Source organism: Meriones unguiculatus, chromosome 3 (assembly GCF_030254825.1).
Source record: "Meriones unguiculatus strain TT.TT164.6M chromosome 3, Bangor_MerUng_6.1, whole genome shotgun sequence".
Classification (NCBI taxonomy): domain Eukaryota; kingdom Metazoa; phylum Chordata; class Mammalia; order Rodentia; family Muridae; genus Meriones; species Meriones unguiculatus.
In genome coordinates, this window is record NC_083351.1 from 65,798,923 (window position 1) to 65,816,506 (window position 17,584).

A 17,584-nucleotide genomic window follows, 5' to 3' on the forward strand; every position below is an offset into this window, starting at 1 on the left:
ATAAATAAATGGAAAATATGAGAAGCCCATCTTGAATTTGATATGCTGAACATCAGTCCTACTTCATTCTTGTGTAGTAAAGACACTGCCTGGAACTTTTCATGGGGGAAAACAGGTCCCTTCATTGTCACTTTCTCTTGTCCTTATACTCCATCCCTCTTCCAGTCTTAGGATATATAGTTTCCAGGATGACAGAAAGAGCACTGTTGTGGAGTACTGGTAAATACAGACTGACAAAAGGGAAGGTTATAAAGAAGCACGTTTGTTTTTAGAGTCATTTTGGGAAGCAAATGTCTGCTATAGGAGACCCTATACACCCTGCATTGTAAGAAAGGGAGACAGTGAACATGAAGAGAAAAACTGAAATATACTACTCAGTGCTGACATCCTATTACTGCCTTTCCAATTGTGATGAAAGTTGGGAAGCAGATTTGGTGTGTTTTAATAGTGGAGAATGGATTAGATATTGCTATCACTGAACATACAAAGATCTAGGAAAAAAACAAAGATGGCGGCAGCTTTCTCCACCAGCAGAGAGCTTCAAGGAGTCTGAGAGACTCACGGAGGCTCCAAAGGGTGACATGGTGGCGGAAAAGGAGTCTACACAGCCTGCAGTGGCTCCAGAAAAAGGTTGGTTTTATGGGAAGTTGCTTTTAAAAAGTGGACTCATGAAATCTTAAGGAAAAATGGTGGAACTGAGCTTATTGCAGCAGAGAATGACAAAACTATATGCTTCACAATTGCATCTCAGCCCAAAGGCTGCAAACACAAAGGTTGTACCTGATGAGCTGTGACGTGGTTCTTGCTTAGCATGTGCTAAGCCCTAGAGTATGTCCTGGCACAAGTATGGTATTATTTTTAAAATTTTTGTGTATGTGTGTGACTAGTATGAATTTATTCATGTGGGTATAAGTCTGAGTGTAGGTGTGCACACACTCACAGGCAAACACCAGGTGTCTTCCTCTGTCACTATGCACCCTGATCATTGAAACAGTGTCTCACTGAACCTGCAGCTCACCAGACCATCTGGGCCAACCTCCTGCCTCTGCACAGTGCCTTCCTTACAGCACATGCCTGTACAGCAAGCACTCTGACTAAGCCACCATCCTGTCCCCTTGTGTAATTCTTTTAGTAAAGGCCATTTTAGAAGATATTGTTTCTAATAAACAGTTCTACCTCAGAAGTCTGAGCACTTATGGGAAATTGGAAAAACTAACTTGGTAGTTCAGTATCCTGTTTAGTAGGATGCAGTGAGGGACTGGAGAGAAAGCTCAGTGGTAGGGAGATGTACAGAGGTGATTAATGAGTAGGGCCAGGCCCCAACATGGATCTTCTGCTGCTGTAGCAGCCAGCAATGCTTGCCCTGCTGAGAGATGGAGACATAAGGGCAGTGATGCTGCCTGCAGACTACAAGCACAAAGATCAAGCTTAGCAAGTCTCCTGGGCAGCCAACATCAGGGGTGAGGAGGTGTGTGCAGCCTGGAGCTTGCATGGAGCCTGCCCTGGGACACCCCTCCTAGCCACAAGATTACCCTGATTCTGGGTGACAGCAGGACATCCAAGATGATTCTCAGTGATGGTCCAGTGTTTATGGTGCTGCAGAAACCAGAAATGAACCAGACTCATTCACTCATTGCAGTGAATATTTACATATACAGCTGTTTGAGAAAAAAGTATACTGCGTGACATACTGCAGATTCTAATGCTACTATGACAAGCAACTATGCAATGGAGAAATGGGAAAGATGGAGGAATGGAGCAGGGAGTGCTCAGTGGAAAGAGATGGGGGTGGAGATGTGACTCCAGTGGCTGGTGTGAGAGAAAGCTGTGGTAGATAGGGGAATGTGTCATCACAATAGAGCTGGCAGTGTGGTGTGCAGCAGCCTGGAAGTTGTACACACTCAGCTTCCGAAAATGCTTCCCAGCTGCACAATCCCCTTGCCTCTGACCAACTGTGGGATGTCTGAGATGAAGAATGCTTCACTTTCTGTATTGGACCTCTTTGAAAGACTTCGGTGGTTCATGCTACCCTGGAAGCCATGTTGGAATGCATGGTCCATGCTGCTGCGCCAGGCTGTGTGGAAACCTGAGGTGCACATGGATATCTGTAGTCTTTGTTTCCCCTGGAGGCCATGTTAGTGTCTGTGGTCCATTTTGATATGAGTGGCCTCTACTGCTGCCTAAAGCCATGTTGAGATTCTTGGTACATGCTATCACCAAGAGCCTTGTTCGAGGTTTGTAATCCTGTTGCAGCTGTGTTGGTCTTGCTACAACCAGGGGCCGTGTGGAAGTTCATGGCCGATGTTACCACCAAAGGCCATGTGGGTGTCCATGCTCTGTGCTGCCACCTGAAGCCATGTTGATGACCATGAGCCATACTGGTGCCAGAAAGGAGGTGGCCATGTTGATGTGAGTGGGCTGTGCTGTCTCCTGAGACCATGTGGATGTCTGTAGTATGTGCTGTCACCAGAAACCATGTGGAAGCACATGAACAACACTCCAGCTGACTGTAAAAGGCAAGGAAGCTACAGTTGAAAAACAGAGACATAGAAGGGATGACAACCCCTACTTCAACCCTTTCCCCCTTCAAAAATAAACAGCCTAGATAGGAAGCCATCAAAGAGAACTCTTAAAAATTGTGATAAGCAGAAGCAAGAACTTGAGATGGCTTGTCATACTAAAAACATGATCAAAAACAGAGAGAAATGGATGTTGTCATGTGACCCACTTGCTACCTGTTTATTCACTAATCTATGACTCCTTATGACTAACAAGTCATAAGGAGTCAATTTAATGATATGTATATTTAGCAGAATAATTATAGTAATTTCTCACATAGGGCCTCTAACCTTTCTAGCCACCGGTTCTTGGCCTGATAATGATACTAGGTATGGGTTTCATCTTGTGAAGTGGACTTCAGTCCAGTCAGAAAGCATTTGTTTATTTCCATAATGTCTATTCCACTGTTGCATGTTTTGCCAGGCCAGTTATTATTGTAGCTTGCAAGGATCACACTTAAATGAGACTGATGATTACTTTTCTTTATCAGTAGTATGCATAGCACCTTTGAGACCTATGAAAGCTATCAGGTAAAATGACATCGTCATGTCAAAACCAGTTTAATTTAATTTCTTCATGTTCTATGACTCAAGTATGTGGTGTCTTCAGCAATAGGGTCTTATTGTTAAGTTCTAGAGAGTAACTGTACTAGTTAATTTTGTCAGCAAAAGCCAGAGTTACCTGAGAAGAGAGAACTTCAATTAAGAAAATAACTCTATCAAATTAGCCTGTAAGCAAGCCTATGGAGACATTTTCTTTCTTCCTTTTTTAATTTTAAACTTTATTATTAAAACATTGCAAATATAAAACCAGCACATACAAAAATTAAGCAAACCTAGAAACATTTTTCATGACTCGTAATTGATTTGGGAGGGCCCATCATATTGTGGTTGGTGGCACCCTTGGGGAGGTGGATCTGGGGTATCTTTTAAAAGAGCAAATTGAATGAGCCATGGAAAGCAATCCCATAAGCAGTGTTCCTTCATGGCCTTTTCTTCAGTTCCTGCCTCCAGTTTCCTGTCCTGAATTTCTATTCATAATGGACTATAAGCTGTAAGTGAAATAAAACTTTTCCTCAGGAAAAAAAAATGGTAAGAACACTGACGTGTAGCTCTCCACCGTTGATGGCTCCTGGCAGGGGTGCAGGTGGGGCAGTACTCCATTATTTAAGAGCCTGGCCACTGGGAGTTTGACCATGCTCCACTGAATATATGAGCAACACAAATTGGATTCCTGTTTTGGTTTTGTTGTTGTTGCTTATTATTATTCCTGTTCTTATTCTTTTCTTCTTTTTTTGAGGGGGGCACACAAAGGTCCAGGGTAGACCTGGAAGGACTGAGAAATAAGTGTGTTCGGAGTGCCTTATATGAAATAGTCCTGGACTCAGTTCATATTTAGAATTTCAAAAAAATAAGAGGTACATTACAGCCATGGTACCAGTTATGAAATAACATAAATTCTTGGAACTTTTTCAAATGATGAACAAAGAATGGTATAATAACATTAACTCAACTAAATATCTGGAAACTCTACAGAGTGGACAAGTGACCTTTAGATGCCATAATGGAAGCATTCTAAAACAAATGTTTTAAAGATTTTCCATTTGCTAATATTTTGCATTAGTCTCATGAAGAGTAATCACTTACTTTCTTTTAAAACATACTGTGGAATGTAAACCTATGCTTGAAATGAAACTTCAAACAGAAGAGCATAGATAAATCAGTATTCACCATTTAAATGCCTAAATCTCTTTTCTTAGAACACTTATGCCATAATCAAGTCCTAAAATGATGTAATAAGGGAACCATATAATTTCCATTTTACCTAACAGATGTCTACATAGCATATATTTTACAATGTGGTTTGAACACTGTTGACAGGATATTCATAAATATTGGTGAGCGCAGTTTTCTCCTAGTATTTAATTAGAGGAATGTTGTCGAAGTAATGCTGAACCTCTTGATTCCTTTATGTTCACTTGAACCTCCCCTCCTGTACTTTAAAGTCCTCCCATCTACTCTACCTAAAATTTCAAATAATTCTTTTCAAAATTATTGACACATTTTCATCAATAATTTCTGTTCACTCTGAAGAATTTCCCAGTCAGGTGTTTATTAAACATATAGACATTCTCCCTCTGTGCTGTTAATTCAGCCAGCAAAATTAAAGTAGGCTCTTTCTCATTTTTAGAGCAGCAATATGAACCTGTTTGCCAGACACAATATAGTAGCAAAATGCTACATTTTGTGGCACAGATAAAGTTTGTAGCAGTTGAAAGGAAATCATCTGTTCATGCTAAATAGGAAGCATAAGGAGACAACTTACAAAGCATTCTTCCTTTGTGGCTTCTCCCATCAAGGCTGGAGGAGTAGTGGAAGTGCAGAACAACAAGTGGCCATCCTGACCAGGCTCTGCATCTCATGGAAGGGCACTCAGTGAAGAACATTTTGAAACTTCGCCATCACACTGGCTCATAATGCCCTCCTGTGTAGCTTGTCCTGTCTCCACAGTTAGAATTGTGTACTCCTAGAAGAAGTAGTTTTAGAAGTCATTGCTTAAAATACAGAACCATTAGAATGGTGAGGAATAAGCTTCCAACACTTTAGGGTGGCAGCATTTAGCAGATTCTTTCCTTTAATTCCAGTAAGAGGGAAGCATAAAGACAGGGTGGATGAGACATGTAAAAAAGCATAAATGCAGATGTGAGGGAAAATAAAAGGCTTAGTGATTTCATCGGTTTGAATATCAAGATAGTCTAGGTTTAGCAGGGGAAAGAGCCTGCTCCAATTTTTTAAATCTTGAATAAACAAAGTAGTTTAATTAGCATTATGAAGGTTCTCTTTTGTCAGTCACTTAATATTAACTGTTCTGCTAGAGAATCAGGTTAACTTGTGTCAGTCTGACTTTACCAAATAATTCCCAGAATAAAGTCAAATGTAAGTTGTCAGTTTTGAAACATGTCTCAGAAATGTTCTGGCTGTAGATACATTAAACAAAAATGTCAAAGTTGTATACAGCATACATGGCTGTATTTCTCAGTGTGTGTGTGTGTGTGTGTGTGTGTGTGTGTGTGTGTGTGTGTGTGTTTATGTGGGGATAGGACTGTGACTTCCCAAGTCATCATTATTATGTGGATTTCCTAAAATGAACTTTCCAAAAATAAAGCTTCCACAGGAAATGAGTTATTACTTCAAGAACAAAGGGAGTTTAAATTATTATTCATAAGAATTTTCAGATCATTAAGAAAAACTATTGTTCGGTCTGTGTTTTGTTGGTGGTGGTGGTGGTGTTAGATTCTAGATTGTAGAATATGGAATTTACAAGCAGATATTGTGACTTCTAAGAGGACAATCTCTGAAGTCTTTTTCCAGTCTTATTTGACTTGGGAGTGTGTGTGTGTGTGTGTGTGTGTGTGTAACATTAACACTGACTTAATGCCGGCCATTTAACCTAACCTGTTACTGTAATGTTTTGAATTCTGTACCTATTCAGAAAAATCAGAGAATCTCATGAGTCTTCCAGCTGTGGAGTTTTGCAAATGTAAGTTCTCTGGGAAGACCATTTGCTGTGTAACTGTTTTCCATTATGTGATCAGTATCAGCATGAAAATTTATCAGTCCAAGTTGGTGTGTGCACAAACTAACAGCTTCTTCTGGTCCACATAGTGTGGATCCTTTTATCTTCTTCATTTAATGTTTTTCCTGCAGGCTGTTTACTTTCTTCCACTTTTTGCTAATGCATTTTAAAGTACCTGGACAGCGTGGCAAAAGATGATGTGCTAGAGGTTGACCTTGTGTTTAATCAGTGTGCAGGAGTGTTTCCTTCATACTATGCCTAGTTGTGTACTTGCACCATACACAGAATTTAACACAAGGTGTGTTTTGAGTATTAATAGCAATTTAATGAATGACTGACTGCTTTGTGAACCACCAATGTCTTGAATCTTTTATATGAATTAAAAAGGTCATTATAGTCTTCCTGTATTTTGTGTTTGATGATATTCTCTATTTGCTATGCATTTTGTAAGGCTCATACTAAGGCATTCTAAAATATTTTGTGCAAATATTGGCATAGTTGCTAAATATAAGGACTTTGTAATATAAATTGAATTCAAATGTCTTCATATTTGGGTTCTCTGGCAAAATCCAGGGTGAGCTCTTTTTTAAAAATATGCCTTTATTCCTGCAGTAAAGAAACACAGTATAAAACGTGATGAAAATGACCCCTTAGCAATCAATAAATATCTATATTTCTGTATATGTTTTGCTCTACGTTAGAATTATAGTCTGGGGAAACTGATTGCATGATACTTCTGTCCTTAGCATGATCTTAAGCATGATTTTGAGTACACATACCTTGCCACATCTTTGCTGTGTTTTTGCCAGATTATAGCTTCATACCACATAAAGGTTGCTGCATATGTTCCAATAACCACAACTGAAGAGGCAAACCATGATTGATTCTTGTTTCTCCTTTGCTGTATAAAACTGCTTTTGACTTCAAAGAGTTATCTTAGCTGAGAACAGAGGATGGAGCAGGAACCTGTGCAGTGATTCATGGGAGTATATGGAAGTGAATGATTAGTTCATGTGCCTCTGGTCTTCAGTGATGCCATAAATCCTGCAGGAGTTCTTTAACATCAGGCTGGATGCCTGCTTCTGTCAAATCTCATATAGACTAGCATATATTATAAATTGAGAAATCTAGGGAATGAACAAAAATTCCTTCACCCAGTCATTCATTTTTTTTAGAGATGTCACATTGACATGCCAATAGAGGATGAAAGCATAATACTGTTCTTTTTTAGCCATAAAAACTAAATTTGCATATTTATAAACAGCGAGACCCTTCACATATGGCAAAACACTTGTTTAAAGCAAGAAACAAATGCTAATCGATGATAGTCTAATACCTATCTGTGACTTCTCAAGTCTCCAAACTAGTTTATTCCCGGAATGAAAATGTTAAGGTGCATTGGTTCTTAGAATAATGAGAAAGGCCATGAATACTTAGCAAAGCTGAGGAAGGAGGCTTCCTGCTGTGCTGCTTAAATCAGTGAAGTTACCTTGGTGCTTCTCTCCCCAGGATAATAAAACTTAACATGTATAGGTTCTGTTTCCTTTATATTATATGCTGGAAGCTGAAGAATTTTCTCACAGGGAGTTCATTTCCACCAGTTGAAAATTACTCCGTTTCTTTCATCATTCTTCACTAGAGTTTTTAGAACACCAAACATACAATGTATTTAGCTGGTTTCTGATGAAACATAAAGTAATACAAAAAGAAAAGTCAAATTAAAAGCCAGGGTAAATATAAACACAGTGAAAATAAGATACACCCATAATGTGGGAATCCCTCCTTGATAAGCAGTAGGAAGTCAACCTCATTGTCAGAAATACCAAAGGGGCAAAGGTCTGGGCCTCTGTGCAGACTCCAACCCTCCCTCTTCCAGCCCTCTTCAGCCTCTATCTACAACTCTATACCAGAAGGTTACAGCTTAGCTGTCACCCCTCCAATAGTATAGCATATTTCTCCTGGAGCCCTAGATGTCCATCCTTAGATAGGAAACTGGGCCAGGCTCTAACTTCATGAAATGCTATCGCATAATTTCTTCTGAAAGCCAAACATTTGTAAAGAGCTAAGAATTTCCACCACCCCTTCTGCCAACAACTGCTATTATTATAAAAGAAACATCTTTACCTCTTTTTTTTACACATATGTGTATTTTTATTGTTTTTATCTTTTTTTTAAATTTTTTATCAATTACACTTTATTCATTCTGCATCCCCCCATAAGCCCCTCCCTCCTCCCCTCCCAATCCCACCCTCCCTCCTCCCTCTGCTTGCAGCCACTCCCTAGGATCAGAAAGGAGAGGAGAACATCTTTACCTCTTTCAGGATTTATTAAACCGTGCAGTGTGTGGTATCTATGATTTCCGTTTGAGTTGTGTTCTAAATACCTATCTTGGAGAAAATCAGTTTGCTTTGGAGAATAGGTAGAAAAGGGAGAATCGAATAAAGTAGCCAAATTCAATCCCTTTAAGAGAAAAGCAATAAGGACATACCTGCCTTGCAGAAATTTAAGGGTGTTTAGAGGAAAACTCAGAACCAGTAGTACTGGCTGTTGAGATGTCACTCCTGTTCCTTCTGGGAGGTCCTGCTCATCTAGTGAGATTTCAGACCCACCATCCTACTGCCATGCTGAGGAGGGTAGAACTGAAGGGATGCTGTGAGGCATTTTTAAAACTTACATGTTCTTACTTTTAGAGATTTCCACTTGAGTACATTATACAGATTACATGTAACCCCAGCCCCATGCACACATGTACTGCCTGCAGTGTATTCCTTACTATGCCTTCATGTGGTTCATTTTTAACGAGTGAGGAACCAGTCTTGACTCATTATTTTCACTTGAAGTGTTTGTGTGGAGACATAAGTGAACACAACATGAATGAACTAAGTTTTTGTACAACCCAGTACCATCTGCCCTGGGATAGCACTCCCAACACTGGGCTGAACCCTTCCCCTTAATAACTGATCAAAAGGGTTCTTCACATCTCATCCAGCAGACTCATTTCTGCCACTCAGGCATATTATCTGTACCACAGTCTACCCAGGCTTCTGTATACATATTATCTCCTGCATGACACAGCTATGTTGATTATCCATCTCTCAACAGCAGACACCAAGTATAAAATTTATTGCTCTAAAAGTAATTTAATTATATTTAAGCCTTTTCAGAATGACTATGCAAATAAAAAGTTCTCTGTTGTTTTGGTGATTTCTGTGCATGTGATAAAACACTAACCTAAGCCAACTTGGGACAGAAATGGTTTATTTGGTGTATAATTTACAGAACATTTTTGAGAGGAAGCCAAGCCAAGAACCTGAAGGCAGGAACTGAAACAGATGCCATGGGGTAATGCTGCTTACTGGTTTGTTCTCTGTGGCTTGCTCAGCTTAATTTTTCATACAGCCCAAGACCACTTGCCCAGGGTGGCACTGCCCACAGTGTGCTGAGCCCTCCCACTTAATCATTAATCAAGAGAAGGCTCACAGAAGCATGCCCACAGGCCAGTCTGAAGAGATAATTCCTCAGTTGAGGTCCCTTCTTTCCAAGGGACTGTACTTTGTGTCAAGTTAACAGAAACTTTGTGTACATCGTGAGGATCTTAGTGATGGCCACAAGAGATGGAATAACCATCTAGTGCTTACATTGAATTCTGAAGATTAGAAACCTGAGTCTCAGATAAGTAAAGACTTCACTTGGGAAACCGTTTTTTATATGTAATTATATATATATTTGGTTGTGAGCCTAGAATTCAGTGTCACAAAAGGTTGTATCTTCACCAGGTGCAATGGATGGTTTCTTTAGAAATAGAAGATATCAAAAACAATTCTCTATCTGTGTGGCTCTGAACCTATCTAACCAATTTATCAAATGTAAAACTTGTAATTAACAGTAAGCTGATATAGAACAGTAGGTCTAAATCAGTTGAAAGGATGCACTAAGTTAATTTTTGGTTAACATTATGTTAAACCACATTAAGGGTTAGTGGCATGCTGCAGGCTGCCTTTTTCTCCCCCTTTTTCATACTTGCTTTTCTTCTTTTTCAGGGAAAGCACAGGCTCCATGTAAATACTGGAATGGAAGGCAGCTGGTGTGGCCTTATTCCTGTTGGACAGCATTGCAATCATGTGACAACAACAGGCCTGAAATGGAACCTCAGTGAGTAAAATCCTTCTAGAAAGGGAGGGTTTTTTTCTTCCCATTGAGGAGAGGATGTTTGTTTTGATCAGAGATGGTACTTGGAAAACATGAGCCTCTGGGTAAGCCTTTTGTTCACATTCATGTGCCTCACACCTAGTTATTCTTAACCTTAATGTAGCTATCCTACGATGAACTGCCATGCTGTTTCTATAGTCCTTGCACTATTACAAATTCCTGCCACCACCATCTGAGTGTTTCAATTTCTATGCCCCCAGCTGTGCTTGCCATTTTTGTTCTGTTACATTGCTTGCAGCCACAGAAGGTGTACTTATAATTTTGACTTGTTTTGTTAATGACTTATGATGGGCCTGCAATGTGTTTATAATTAGTGTGGGACATTTGTCTATCTTCTTTGGAGAAAGTCGTATCAGGGTCGTATCAGCTAATTGAATTGCTCCCTTTTAGACGGGTTGTGAGTCCTTCACATGTGCTAGCTATGAGTTCATCACATCTTTTTCTTAAAATTCTTTGTGGATATTTTTATTTCCTAAAACTTAATTAACTAAATTCTGATAAAGTCAGTTTTTCTTCTGTTTTATGCCTCTTGATGTCATGTCTGTGATGCCCAACTCCTCTCTTTACTTGTATGCAAGAACCACACTTTACGTTTTAGAAGTAGCTAAAGTTCTGAACTTGGAAGTGGTTTTCATAATCAAGCCTTTGAGTACTCACAGATTAGCTGCTGTTATTAAATATTAAAATGTTTTCCAAAAATTATGAGCTGAACTAAGCTATGCAAAAACTTATTGACTTGAAAAAAGAAGAATGTGGAATCTGTTTATTAAATAAATGTTGATGTACCCTTCAAAAAGAAAAGAAAAACTGCCAGACATGGAGTCAGTCAGCCATGATTCACCATGATCTACCTAAGGCTGTGTAAGAGATCTGTACAACCATGTCATTCTTTTCTAACATGTTCACCACTGAAATAGTTTGAAGATGAAAAAAAATATTTTTAAGTCCTTTCTATAAGTCAGTGCTGAAACAATTAGGAAAGCTAGAACGCCTTTGAAATACATCTAGAGACTTGTCAGTTTGAAAAGAAAGAGCAGGTCTCCTCCTCGCACATAAGTGTGTGATGGGCTTTGAAGCTGTTCAGCCGAAGCTGACATGAGCTCCCATTAGAAGTGTTTTGAAAACATTGCAACATAAATCAACTATTTTAATTTCTACACCCCCTCCCCATCACTTGCAAGTATCCAAGGTCAAAAGCAGTAAACTTTCTCTGAGATCCAGTGGTGGCCACATTTTTCAGCTTTGATACCAGGAAGGATAAAGCACCAAGCCAAAAGGCAGATGAAGGAGAGGGCCTGTAGCCCAGCATCCAAATCCTGATGGTAATAGAAGTTATAAGTCCAAGTATAGTTCCCCTGAGCTCTTTAGAATGCCCTTTATCATTCAGTTTCCACAGCACTATGCACATCCCAGATTGTCTGGGAAGGATATAATTTTTGATCTTGCCTAAATGCAGTATGTCATTATTCATTTGTGTGGTTATAGGTTGCTTTGAGTTTTAAAATAATTGTTTTTCTCTACATCTCTATGATAATGAATGAAAATAAATGAAAAACCCATTATGGGGCCCATCTGTAATTCAGGGAAATGCAAATCAAAACTACTTTGAGATTTCAAATTACACCTATCAGAATGCCCAAGACCAATAAAAGAAATGACAGTTTATGCATGCATGGATGTAGAGTAAGGGGCACACTCCTTCGTTGCTGGTCAGACTGAAAACTTGTACAGCCATTATGGAAATCAGTGTGGTGGTTCTTCACACTGGGAATCAATCTGCCTCAAGGTCTAGCGGTGTCATTTTTGGGCGTATTCCTAAATGATACTTAATCTCACCACAGAAATACTTGTTCACCCATGTTTATCCCTACTCTCTTCATAATATCCAATAATTGGAAAATCTATACCGACAGCATAGATTTCTGTCAGTAGTTGAATGAATAAAGAAAATGTGGTACATTTACACAGTGGAGTATTTCTCAGCCATTAAAAAAAATGAAATTTGTAGGTAAATGAAAGGAGATAGAAAAAGCAATCACCCTGAGTGAGGTAACCCAGACCCAGTGTGACACAGTTTTATTTTTAATGAAAGAAAGAAAAATAAAAAATAGTTTAAATAAAATAAAATGTAATGAAATTGTAATGTTAGAATGGAACAAAGTTAGCTCAACAGCAGAGAAATTTCACTTATCAAACCTTATGCAGGCACACCACTCGCTGCCATGAAAACTTTCAGAAATCTTTGAAGTAGGCAGAAACATCCCTAGATATCTCCGTTGATGACAGAGCCTAGTCTGGATGACCTCGCTGTATAGCACATCTTGATTCGGGTTAATTTACAGCTCTGGGTGCTGTGTGTTTTAACTGCTGACAGTGATTTATATATGGTTCCTCTTCATATAAGTCACATATTTTTTTGTTCTGTACAAACAAAATGGGTTATTATTGCATGTAACTAGACTGCTCTCTGTCTATCAGGAGATTTCTTTTAGCAGCCCTGACCATAGATGTGTCTGCTAACTCTTCTTTGGACTTGTGGTTTTAATTACTAGTTTGCTCATTAATAACAGAAATAAAACAGTTGAAATGTTTATTTTGTTTTTTATAACTCTTTAAAATTATTCAGTAGCACAGTGTATTACCACTACAACTTATGGTTTTTAAAGAATCAAGTTATTATGGTCTTTTATTTAAAAACAAAAACAAATAAAGAACAAAAAGAAAACTGTGCTAGAACTGAGGAGATAGCTTTTTTAGTAAAGTGCCAAACAGGCATGACACCAGAACCCATGTAAAGAACCAAGTGTGCTCGTTCCTGCTTCTATTAAATAGTTCAAAGGAGGTGAGGGTGGACAGATCCTGGAGTGGGCTAGCCAGCCTGCCCAGTCTAATTGGCAAGCCAAGAAATATGCCTGGAAAACAAGACCTGAGGTTGACCTTTGGCCTCCAAATACATGTGCACATACTTGCACACACACAAGCATTCTCATACGCATCCACATAACTAGACATAAGGATGACACCTGCACACAAATATAAGCTACACACACTTTGTGAAAGAATAATTTTGCTAAGCCCACTATCATGAATATTCACTCCTATGTTGGTATTTACAGGGCTTTGCTCTTATATTTGGGTTCTGGTTGCCAACATTATATTAATTTTTAGAAGTGATATGAAATAATAATTCAGTGTGTTGATTTGTATAAGTAAATCAGCTGGGGTTTCTTGTCTGGGTTCTGTAAATCATTGTAGAGGGTCAACATCTCAGCAGTGTTGAATCTTCCAATCTGTGAACACAGACAGCTTTTTATCTATTCAAGTCTTCTAACACTTCGGTCCACATTTTGATGACATTATTCCATTAGTTTTGCAGTCTTTTTGTTCCGTTAGTTCCTAGGTATTGTTCTGTTTTTATGCTGTTATGACAGAATTATTGTGAGTTTACTTCACATGTATCAAATGTGTGTCTATTGATTTCATGTTCTACTGCTATGTTAGTCAGGGTTCTCTGGAATATAGAATGTATCTCTTTATATATACATGTGTGAGAGAGAGAGAGAGATTAGAGTGGCATGGTAGCTTACAACAATGGCAAGAAAGTCCAAGAATCCAGTAGTTGTTCAGTCCATGACACTGGATGTCTCAGCTTGTCTTCAGTATATGCTAGAATCTCCAAGAAATAGGAGCAAAGGCCAGTGAAGGGATGGAGTTCCTTGCCAGGGCAAGAACGAACGATTAGACAAATAGCAAACTCCCTTCTTCCACATCTTGTATATAGACTTCTATCAAGCTTAGCCCTGCATATGGGTAGCCCTGTTTATGGGTGGTTCTTCCTCAGAAGTCCTAGATCAAAGGTGTGTCATCCCACCTCAAAGATCCAGAATATAAAGTGGATTTTCCTAGTTCAAGTGATTTAATTAAACAAATTCCCTCATAGGTATGTCCAGCCATTTTTGGGTTTTAATCAATTCCAGATGTAGTCAAGTGGACAATCAAAATAGCCATCCAAAAAGCCTTGCTGAACAGTTTTGGTGGGTTTTCATTAGTGGATTCATTAGCATTTTTCATATGAGAACATGTTGGGAAACATGTTTTCACTTACGGAAGGCTTGAACCATCAGCACAAACTTGAACACAATTACAAATGGACATCATCATTGCTTTGGTCCCAGTCTTCAGAGAAAAGCAACCATTGTTTCACTGTTTCACAGGATTATGTGAATGTCTACTCATATCTGATAGGACACTGACAGCAGACCAAAGAAACAATTATACTAAGATGATAAACTAAGGAGCTTACCAAGGTTAGGTGTAGGGATATGAGTAAGAGGTTATTACAGGAGCACAGGTGACTCAGGGGCAACTGCCTCACAAAAAAGTCAACCCCACTGTGATGGTGACTCATGAAAGTTGTAGCACTGGAGTTCCCTTGGCTTTCAGCCAGCTTCAGTGAGGGGTTTCCTAACTCCTATCAATTTGTGCAGAAAGAGCCTCATATGAGCCTTGTGTTTTGTGAGTTTTCTGATCCTCCTGAGCATCTTGGATCTTAGGCACTTTCCAACCCACTTCAGCAGGGAATATTTCATTTTAAAAGAACTAGCTCCACTATACTACACCCCTTGATCCGTCCTTTAGGAGTCATTCTGCTTCTCCTCTATGGTGTTCCCTGAGCCTGAGAGAAAATGGTATGTATTTCTGATTTTTCTTCTATTTGTAGCTGAGCAATGAACTACTATGCAACAGCGATTTATCCTCAGCAGCATGACTGATGATGAATCTCTGCAGGAACCACTGTCCACTGAAAAGAAGTTTCCCTTCAATCTTGACAGAGATAGGAGTGATGGTCTAAAGGTGTAAACATGCTACTCAGGTCACTTTTTCTCTGATGCTGATACTTCAGTCTCCCTCTCTTAAGGGATCCTTGACAATAGAGGAATCACCTAGATAACCCAGGTTAGTATCACGTCATGGTTTATAAGTCAGTCACACCTGTAGTGACTATTATCATAAAGGTAACATAGGCACAGGGTCCAGAGATTATAAATGAACACTGAGTATAGGCTTTCAATTGAAACTGCCATGTTAGCTTTTTAATCAGTAGACTTAACAGTGCTCTAAAATAACATCTGTAAAGCAAATGTATGCCTCTATATATCCAAACTCACTCTGAATGTAGGCATGAAGATTATTCATATTCCTTAAGTCTATCTCAGCCTGGTCATTTGTCATTTTGAGCACTAGTGGTGAAGGCTAAAGATAAAAGGAAAATGATGCTGTGGACATGTTTCATTTTGTAAAAGTACCATTGGTTCTGATTTCTGTGACCCAAGGCTCATATTCAGATTTAGCTAAATGTAGAATCTAATTCTTGGATCAAATAAGAAATCCCTTAGACCAAAGCTATAGCTCCACCTGCTTGTGTGTTTAACCATTCTCTTATTAGCCATGTCTGCTTTTCGTGGTCTTTTTTAATTAGCCTTGGAAACTTGTTATGGGAGAGGCTGGTGCTTTCTACTCTAGAGAGGCAGCAGTCTGGTGGGTGATTTGGTGAAAAAGCAGGAGATAGAAGGCTAGTCTTTCCATGTTAATCTGATAGGCATGTATCATTAGACTCTCAGGAAGTGGAAGGCGTTTGAATACCAGCTTACTGACTATCATTAGTGTCGCGCATCCCGTGCCGACCATGAAGCTACCTGTGAGTTGTCTGTGCAGATGTCACTTTGTTCATTCCTACTGCCTCCACATACATGTACTTGTCCCGTGAGACAAGTTTGGATTTTCTTGTGAATTATACAGATTCTTGTCTGCCAGGGGCTATAGATAATCAAATTTCCACTTTTAATGAATTCTGAAATTGGCATTTTAGAAGATAATACTAATGGAAATCAATATTTTTTGTATACTTTGTATACTATTGACAAAAATAAGTGAATATAATTGATTTCTACAAATTTTCTTAGTTTTTAAACTCTGAATCATTCTGAAAGGTCCTCAAATACTGTGTTTATAAGCAAATTACCTTTCCAAGCATGTCAGACTAATAACATGCAAAATATAACAAATAGAACTAAGTGTGTACACCCATGTGGCGCACACACACACTTCGCTCCACTGACTTGATTCCAGTACTTGATTCCAGTTTTCTATATTGTAGAGTTGAAGCAGACATAAATGATTTTTTCTTTTTGAAGGCCTTGCCCTTTTGTGATTCTGCTGAGAACACATAGAACCGGCAATAATTTACTGTATGTCATAGACATTCTGTTTGCTTTTGGAAAGTGCCCAACAGTCTGACAACATGAATTTGCTGTGGTTGATTCTAGCCATTTAAATATGAAAACAATTAGTGGGCATTTGTAGAGAATATGATAAATGGGAGTTTGTGTGCATGCCAGGTTTTCATTGACCTGTGTTCAGGAACAATATTATAACTCAGGTTTGCCTCCCAACTGTTTAACTGAGTTGATTTCCCAGTATTTATGTGGGCAGGTTGACTGATGAGTATGACTTCAGTGGAAGCTCAAGAGTCCCTTTCCATTTTCCCTCCTCCACGTTTCATTTTTGCACTGATTCAGATGTGGGCCTTGTGCACTCAGCCATCAAGTTAATATATCCAGACAAGAAAGCAATAACTTTGGTGATTACATGAATTGTATAGAAAGAATCAAGAAGTGTTCTGAATAAACTTTTACTGTGGGAACAGCACAGTGGGTATAATTTTCCTCTGGGCCCAAATAATAATACTTTATATTCTGAATAGCTTTCACATATCCCATCTCATACTTTCCCTCAACTCAATCACTTAAGTCAAGTTTCATATTAATGTGGAGGGAACATCATTATCGTCATCTTACAGATGGAAAATTAAGACAGACAATACTGAATGGATTGTTGAAGTTCATATTTTCTAACTTAGTCCTCTGTGTACGTAAGAAAAATTAATCACTGGTCAATTAACCTGTATTTCCTTAAGTTTTAGACATTATGAAAGAGCCTATCTCAAAGTTCTTTCTCAAGATGAATTTTCCCTTAAACTGGGCAGGCTCACACCAAAGAAAATCAAGTAAAAACACTTTAGTGATTAAAATTATGTAAGTATCACCTAGAATGTTCATTGTACTAGTTGAACTGCTAACGCACAGGCCAGCATTCTGTGGAGTACATTCTAACGTACATGTAACTTAAACTCACTGCGACAGCTCATTCGTGGAATGATTATAAACAAATGTTGTCATTT

The 17,584-nt window shown here is 38.8% G+C and overlaps 1 protein-coding gene across 7 annotated transcripts in view; it reads left to right on the forward strand.

Moving 5' to 3' along the window:
* Window positions 1-17,584, forward strand: part of Tpk1 (thiamin pyrophosphokinase 1) — a 378,233-nt gene that overhangs the window by 267,848 nt on the left and 92,801 nt on the right. For all 7 annotated transcript variants that reach the window (XM_060380097.1, XM_060380102.1, XM_060380100.1 and 4 more), the window contains one exon: window positions 10,176-10,287. In XM_060380097.1, coding sequence (XP_060236080.1) covers window positions 10,176-10,287 — 112 coding nt within the window. The remainder of the gene's footprint in view (window positions 1-10,175; window positions 10,288-17,584) is intronic.